This window comes from Panthera leo, chromosome C2 (assembly GCF_018350215.1).
Source record: "Panthera leo isolate Ple1 chromosome C2, P.leo_Ple1_pat1.1, whole genome shotgun sequence".
Lineage (NCBI taxonomy): Eukaryota > Metazoa > Chordata > Mammalia > Carnivora > Felidae > Panthera > Panthera leo.
Genome location: NC_056687.1, coordinates 147,704,233 through 147,712,644, shown reverse-complemented (window position 1 = coordinate 147,712,644; position 8,412 = coordinate 147,704,233). Strand labels below are relative to the sequence as shown.

The 8,412-nt window shown below is 50.4% G+C and overlaps 1 protein-coding gene across 5 annotated transcripts in view; it reads right to left on the bottom strand.

The window, feature by feature from the left end:
• Positions 1–7,753: 7,753 nt before the first annotated feature.
• CMTM7 (CKLF like MARVEL transmembrane domain containing 7) overlaps positions 7,754–8,412 on the bottom strand; it is a 49,850-nt gene continuing 49,191 nt past the window's right edge. For 2 of the 5 annotated variants that reach the window (XM_042903136.1, XM_042903139.1), the window contains exon 6: positions 7,967–8,051. Coding sequence is in view for 2 of the 5 variants with exons in the window: in XM_042903137.1 (XP_042759071.1) it covers positions 7,884–8,051 (168 nt within the window). In the remaining 3 variants the exon portion in view is untranslated. Of the gene's footprint in view, positions 8,052–8,412 lie in introns of all 5 variants that reach the window. The other 3 variants (XM_042903137.1, XM_042903138.1, XM_042903135.1) reach the window with 3 other exon arrangements.

The window sequence follows — 8,412 nt, the reverse complement described above, 5'->3', positions numbered from 1 at the left end:
GTAATGTGCCTTGGAAATATCTCCTCAAAGTCTGTAATTTATATTTTAACTTTTCTTCTTGATACTTTGTCTCTTTGCTTATCGATTCTTGTTAGCTCAAGGTCACAGATGTTCCCTGCCGCTTTCTAAAATGTTTAAAGGTTTGCATTTTACATTTAGTACTTGAATGTACCCTGATTTCTGTATGTGGTAGGAGCACTCCGTGACTCTTTGCTCCTCTGATAGACAACGGCTGCTTCTGTCATCTACCAAGTTTATGCATATGCGTGGGTCTGGGGCTGGCTTCCTTAGGCTTTTTTTCTATACCTATGCTAATACCATAGTCTTGATAAAGTCGTAATAACCTGAGGGCGAGTTCAAAATTGTTGTATTCTTAACACTTTGTTATTTGAAACACTTTTTCTTTCTTTCTTTCTTTCTTCCTTTCTTTCTTTTTTTGAGCTGGGGAGAAGGTCAGAGGGAGAGAGAATTTTTTTTTTTTTAATGTTTTATTTACTTTGGAGAGACCTAAAGACCGAGTGAGAGTGGGGGAGGGGCAGAGAGCGAGGGAGACAAAGAATCCGAAGCAGGTTCCAGGCTCTGAGCTGTCAGCACAGAGCCCAACATGGGGCTCAAACTCACAAACCACGAGATTATGACCTGAGCTGAAGTTGGATGCTTAACCAATGGAGCCAACCAGGTGCCCCTATTTTAAAGACTTTTTAAGAATAGTTTTAGGTTTGCAGTAAAATTGAGAGAAAGGTTACTTTACTTTTTACTATAAAGATACTTTTTACTATAAAATTTTAAGATTGATTTGGCAAGTTCCACAAAAAGCCCTTGTTAATTTTTTCTTGGAATTGCATTGAATTTATAGATTAATTTGGAGGAAAATGATTTATGATTTAACTTAACATTCGTGAATCTAGAATCTCCACTGATTTGGGTCTTTTATTGTTTTCCAATAAAGTTTGTGGTTTTCTTCAAAAAGGTCTTGTACATCTTTTGTCAGATTTGTCCTAGGTACTTTATTTTTGCAGGTGTCCAGAATGGGATCTTTATTTTATTTTATTATTTTTAACACTATTTTATTTTTTAAATTAATTAATTTTTTATAATTTACATCCAGATTAGCATATAGTGCAACAGTGATTTCAGGACTAGATTCCTTAGTGCCCCTTACCCATTTAGCCCATCTCCCCTCCCACAACCCCTCCAGCAACCCTCTGTTGTCTGTATTTAAAAGTCTCTTATGTTTTGTCCCCCTTCCTGTTTTCATATTATTTTTCTTTCCCTTCCTTTGTGTTCATGTGTTTTGTATCTTAAATTCCTCATATGAGTGAAGTCATATGATATTTGTCTTTCTCTGGCTAATTTCGCTTAGCATAATACCCTCCAGTTCCAGCCACGTAGTTGCAAATGGTGGGATCTTTGTTTTAAAGATGACGTATTCTGGGGCGCCTGGGTGGCTCAGTCGGTTAAGCGGCCACTTCGGCTCAGGTCATGATCTCGCGGTCCGTGAGTTCGAGCCCCGCGTCGGGCTCTGTGCTGACAGCTCGGAGCCTGGAGCCTGCTTCCGATTCTGTGTCTCCCTCTCTCTGACCCTCCCCCGTTCATACTCTGTCCTCTCTCTGTCTCAAAAATAAATAAACGTTAAAAAAAAAAAAAAAAAAAAAAAAAAAAAAGATGACGTATTCTGATTAGAAAACTGAAAGATAGCTCTGAAGGCTTGCTTAAATTGAGGTCAGTCTTTTCCTTTTTTTTAAGGTTTTCCTGTGGGTGATGGCGCGTGCCTCCCGCCATCCCGCACGAACTGCACCCCAGTGGTCCAGATCCTGGCACCTGATCCCTCCCACCATGAAGGTTCCCGTCAACCTTTTAGTTAAAAGTTCCCATCCCTTGGCCTTTCTCTGAATCTGTTATCTGCGTTTACAAAACGGTGACTGTAGTTCCTGCCACTTTGATCAGCTAAAATTCTGCAGTGATACATTTTTAGCGTGCATATTTGACGTCAGGAAAACAAGGGTAATCAGTACTCCTGCTCGGCTCCCGAATGACACTAAGACGTGAGGACTGATGCCCATCAGTTCTTCCCACCTACTGCATTGTTATTGCCTGGTAGTTTTTACTTTATCTTGTTTTAACACCTCCCGCACCTTCCACATGTTCCTCTAGGTGCTTTTCTCTAGATGTGGTTGCTTCATATGACCACGCATGCAACTTAAATATTGTGTCTGTAATTAAATAGCTGTGTGTTTCTGGGGGTGGAGGACGCTGCACCCGATGTATGGTATGTCTTCGCCAGCCCAGTCCTGGGTGGCCCAAACACCTGACCACACAGGCCAGGGGCCAATGTTACAGATACTGTTTACTAAATCTTGGGGTGGCGCACTCTGGCCGGAAGTGCCCCGTGTTCAGCCCATTGCACGGGGTGTCCACTGCGGTGGGCCCTGACCCATTTACCATCCCTGGATGGCTGCAGCATCGCAGCGGACCTGCTTGTGCCAGTGGCAGGGGTGGGGGGTGGGGGAGGGCTCTTTCATCACTGATTCTCGTGGCAGGCAAGTCCTTTATTAAGCCAGCAGTGCATTAGGGGAAAACACTGTTTCTGTCCGATGGGTGGGCGACCACTTGTTGGTGAAGGTGGTTACAGGCTCAGGGGCTGGGCTGGGCCCTGCATCGGAAGATCTGTTTTCTTCTCACGATAGGACTTTCTGGAGCTTGCCCCACGTACGAACTGGAAGATGAGAATGTGGAAGTGGACACTGTTTCATTTAGGGCTCAGTAACGCGGGCAGTCGACTGTCAGCAGCAGGAGGAGGTTCTCAAATCCAAGAGGTCGGAGGCCCGGAAGTGGCGGAGGTTTCACTGCGAAAGGTGCCAGTCAACGGCGCCGTGACACCTGTAGTTCCCTGCGGGCTGAGGGGCCGCCGTGACACCTGTAGTTCCCTGCAGGCTGAGGGGCCGGAGGCTCTAGGGCGGGGCATCTTCTCCCGCCTGAATGGCTTCCAAGATGTCAGTGTTCGGGCCCTCGCTCCAGTGGACGCATGTGTGATGACTCGGGGTGGGGGCTGCGGGAACATCCCCAGGTTTGGAGGGACGGCCTCCGACAGCCAGTACGCGCAGCGGCCGGTCCTGGTGCGGGGCCGCTTTCGTAGTGGCGGCTACGTTTGTCCTAACGTGACCGGGAAATAGCTCCCCGAGTCGTGACACAGCTTCCAAGATGGTGGCGCGGAAGGCCGGACGCTTGCATTCTGTCCTCATTTACGGTCCCTCTGTCTCGCGTCAGCTGTGCTTGGGTGGCACGTGATGAGGCAAAAGCAGGTTTCTCGGTGGAGCCATTACGGAAGAGCTTGCGTCACCACCCGGCGTTCAGGTGACACTAGCCGCGTCCGATACGCTGATGCTCGATCGCCGGAGAATCCAGAGCGATAAAAATGTACGCTCCACACCCCTGCCCCCACCCCTAGAAAGGCGATCTAAAAACAGTGTTAGCAACACCCGAGGCCGCAAACCAAGAGCCAGGCATGAAGGCAGCAACACATTCATGCGCTTTGATGATGTCGGGCACTGGAAATGGACACGACCACGTTCTTTAAGCTTCCCTGCTCTACAGTAACGCCAGCTGCCGGTGGCCGGCAGGGGTGTTCAACTTGAAGCTTTGAAGCTTTGCACGGCACCCCTGGCTCTGTGAAACCTTGCGGGAGAAGACAATGTACTTTTTCTGCTCCCAGGAAAAGGCATTGTTTCCGTTGTTAATGCTTGGCAAGCTTTATGGGTAAACGCCCTTTTTGGCTCCGCCTCTGCCTTGTATGAGCCACCCAAAGGGGTCGCAGTGTGTGCATCCTGCGAGCAGTTTGTTGCAAAAGACCAGGGAGCAGAGTCCAGACCGAAAAACAAACGTAACGCCCACAGAGCCACACGACTACAGCCAGTATCTAATAAATTTAGAAATATGTGGGGCTTCCTCGGGGTGGGGCTGAATCTGGAGACCCGGTCTCATACCCGATTCTTGCCCCTCCTTGTCCTGCCGCTAATTAGTGCAGTCCGGGCGCTATCAGCTCAGATGAAGGTCTTTGCTCCACAGGAGCTGTGAAATCCACTCCAGGTTTCACTTCTGCTGTTTGTGCACCCTCACAGCCCCTACAGCCCCGCCTGGACCTTTAATTCTGTGGGTCCCTGAGCTTTTAATCATACAATATACGCATATGTGCAGGGGTTTTCTCTGGGCTACTTTTTTTCCGTGGCATTTAGTGGCCTCATTATCCAGGATTTTTATTTCGTAGGAAATCCACGGATTGTTCAAATGACTTGCGTGGTTGAGAATTTTAGTGGCTTCCTGCCCCATCCACCCCTCGGGGCCTTACTGGTCTTTCCCTTTCTAGGCCCCTGGCCATTCACCTGTCCCCAAGGCTGTATATTTTCTCATTGGGCCACTTCCACCAAAGTAGGTGATCAGATGCCTTGCACAGGGCTTTGGCCATTGGAGTTATCTCCCTATTCCCCCTCACTCCTGTCTTCCAAAGCCATCCCTGAGTAAGGCTATTCATGCAGCCACCACATATTTCCTGCCTGTACCCACATATCCAACCGAACCATCTGGAGTGAAGCTGAGAAGGAGAGCGCTGATATGAGGATGTGTTACTGAGTGGGTCACCACTCGGTGTGACTGTTCCCTTGGTCCCACGGAACTGTCCCTGGAGAAGTGGTGTAAAACTTGCCTTAGGACAGTTTGTCCCAGGAGAGAACAGATGTATCCACTGACTCCTGTGTCCCATTGGCCAGTGTTCCACCCCAGGGCAGGAAGTCTCCTGCACTTGCCGGCTGCACACGTGTGGGTGCTGGGTGGGTCCCTGGGCAGCATCCACAGGACAGTCAAGAGGCGCCAGTGGAGGCCTGGAGCACAGCTGTGTGGTTACAGTGGCATGAAGTTGTCACAGTCCTTGCAGGACTGGCACTGCAGTGGTGGCTGAATGAAGAGAGATGTGAGGCCCAAATTACATACAGCATGGTGACTGTTTCAATTAATTGCAGATAACTACCAGAGACTTCTTTGCACTTTCTAGGCAACCCATGTAACTGCCGTAGAGCTACATATTAAGAAAAGCAAAGATGCGGTGGATGGAAGGATCTGGAGGTGATGCTGGGAGAGGAGCGACGGGAGGGGTGGGGCAAGGGGAAGCACAGCCACAATGGTTGGTTAAATGCCGCGCTGCGCCCCGCTGCCACAAGAGGGCGCGCGCTGCTAGGCGAGGGCGCGCAGGGCGGCCACCTGCTCGTCAGGGTTTTGTTTTCGCAGAAGAAAAGTTGAGGCCAGCTGCGACCGGTGGCAGCGCGCCAGCAGGCGACTCTGCCGGCAGGGGACCCCGGGGAGGGCCCCCGCCCCGCGCACTAGCTTGGGGTTTCGGGAGGAAGCAGGTGCTGGCCTGAGAAGCCTCCGCGCGCTCCGGCCTCAGCCCTGACTTCCTGCTGCCAGACCACCCTCCTTCCCGTCCCCAGAACCACCGGGTCAGGTAGGGTCGCAAACCGAGGGCTCGCGGGCTGCACAAAGCCTCGGCACGCATTTGGCTCGGCCTGAAGTGTATCTTTTAAAAGTTTATTTAGCAACCTTTATTTTTTTTATTATTACTAGTTTTTAATGTTTTTACTTATTTTTGAGACAGAGCATGGGCAGGGGAGGGGCATAGAGAGAGGGAGACACAGAATCTGAAGCAGGTTCCAGGCTCTGAGCTGTCAGCACAGAGCCCGATGCGGGGCTTGAACTCACAGACTGTGAGATCATGACCTGAGCTGAAGTCAAACGCTCAACTGACTGAGCCACCCAGGCGCCCCTATTTGGCAACTTTTAAAACTCAAATGTTTAGCCTAAAAATTCTCTCCCACACTTGGGGCATTGGCAGCCCTGGGCTGCCCTCCACATGCACCCCTGCCCTCGCAATGAGTTTTTAACAGTTTGGGTCAGGTCGATATTCAGCGTCACCATTATTCTGGCTGTTACTGCTCTACAGAACCGAGCCAAAGGGCACCCTTCACACCGCGATGTTACCTTTTTTGCACAACTCTGCATGGAGCTTATCGTGGTCTTTCTCATTTGCATAATTTTCATATACACAGAAAATGACAATAAAACCCCAGCAAGCCACCGGTTGCCTCATTGGCCTTACAAGGTCCACAGGCTCCAGTTACTCGCCCGGTGGTCTTCATGAGAAAGCCACTCAGTGTCTGGCCGCCTCCAAGCTGGGTGCATTGCTCTGGCCCGGCAGCTTCCTTCCTGTCAGGGACTTCAGAACGTGTTATTTTTAAGCAGAGAAACCCACTTTGTCAATCTAGATCATATGAAACTCTATTATATAAAACAGGAAATATGATGTTAACACGAATGATCAATTTACATTTATAACATTTACTTATTATAAAGTCAGTCCATAACGGGGTACCTGGGTGGCTCAGTTGGCTAAGCGTCATGATCGTCCGCTCAGGTCGTGATCTCACGGTTCGTGGGCTCGAGCCCCGCGTCGGGCTCTGTGCCGACAGCTCGGAGCCTGGAGCCTGCTTCCGATTCTGTGTCTCCCTTTCTCTCTGCCCCTCCCCTGCCCGCGCTCTGTCTCTCTCTCAAAAATAAGTCAACATTAAAAAAAAGTTTTTTTAACTCTGCGTAACCACTTTCTAACCACTTTCACAGCTTTTAGGTGCAGCTCATCGGCATTACATTTATGCTGTGCAGCCACCACCACGTCCAAGAACATTTCCGTCTTCCCGCTTGCAAGCTGTGCCCATTAGACACGAACTCCCCATCCCCCCACGCCAGCCCCCCGCTCCGGCAACCATCCTTCTACTCTGAATTTTAACTGCTCTAGGAATCTCCTGGAAATGGAATCATACAGCATTTGTCCTTCTGGCTTATTTCACTCGGCACAATGTCTTCGGGGTTCATCGATGCTGTAGTAGGTACCAGAATTTCCCTCTTTTTCTAAGGCCACTTGTGCTGCTTGTGAGTAGTGCTTTATTAGGTCTTGTGTGAACAGTACTGGCTTCCACCCTTAACATCCATTTACTCTGAAAATATGCAAATCTTGAGGGGCCAGGGTCTTCTGCATCCTTTAGTGTTCTCATCTCTGGGGAGGTGGGGGGGGAGGGGGAGGGAGGCCCGGGGGTGCATCAAGTGCTTTCCCATGAGCTTTGTGGGCCCTGTCACGTGACTCCTGGTTTACAGCTTTCTTGTCCAATAAGAAATTGGCCAAGTCAATATTTTTATTACAAAACACATGCACACACGCCCCCCTCCACACATGCCCCCCCACACACTCACAGTGGTAATTAAGACTGAGGCCTGCAATGCGGGCTGACCACACAGTACATCTGCAGGCCCGCCTCACTTAAGAAAGAGGGTCTGGTCTCAAGAGGGCCTTCTTCCCAAGCTGGATAAATTAGGAGATGGCTTTGTTTTTCCGTTAATTTTTTAATATATTTATTTATTTTTGAGAAAGAAACAGAGCGTGAGCGGGGAGGGCAGAGAGAGAGGGAGATTCAGAATCCGAAGCAGGTTCCAGGCTCCGAGCTGTCAGCACAGAGCCCGACACAGGGCTCGAACTTTTGAACCGTGAGATCATGACCTGGGCCGAAGTGGGAAACTTAACCGACTGAGCCACCCTGGTGCCCCAGAGAGAGCTTTGTTTCTATAAGAGGACTTAAGGCAGCTTCATCCCCCTGAGGAATGTGGAGTAGAAGCAGATTTAGGCAGGAGTATTCAGAAACCCTCCGCTGTGGTAGGTAAGTGGGGTCATCAGTCCCTGAGACAGTTGGTTCTAAGAGCAGGAGGAAGAGACCAGATTTCCCCGGAGGCTGCTTTCGTTCCCAGGCGGCGAGGACTATTCTCCAAGGAAGACCAGAAAGGCTGAGAGCGGCTCAGGAGCCCAGGAGGACGCCGAGGGCCCCTCTTGTGCCCAGCAGTGTGGGCAGGGCTTTGGCACAGGAGCAGAGGTTCAGAAGCCCGCCCTGGGCGCCGGCCCCCCGACGCTCCCGTCTCAGGCCCTGCCTCGGGTCGGGGCGCAGGGTGTCCTCAGACAGCGGCATCTTGGGAAGGAAGCGGCAAAGTTAGGACGGCGGGCAGGGCAGGCCCACCCAGAAGCCACACATCAGGAGGCTGCCCCCCAGCTCTGCTCAGAGCCCTTCCTTCCTCCGCCCAGCAACAACTACCATTGGAATTCGTTTTTCCCTTCTAAATACACTTCTTTTTTTTTTTTTTTTATGTTTATTTATTTTTGAGACAGAGCATGAACAGGGGAGGGTCAGAGAAAGAGGGAGACACAGAATGTGAAGCAGGCTCCAGGCTCTGAGCTGTCAGCACAGAGCCCGACGCGGGGCTCGAACTCACGGACCGTGAGATCATGACCTGAGCCGAAGTCGGCCGCTTAACCGACTGAGCCACCCAGGC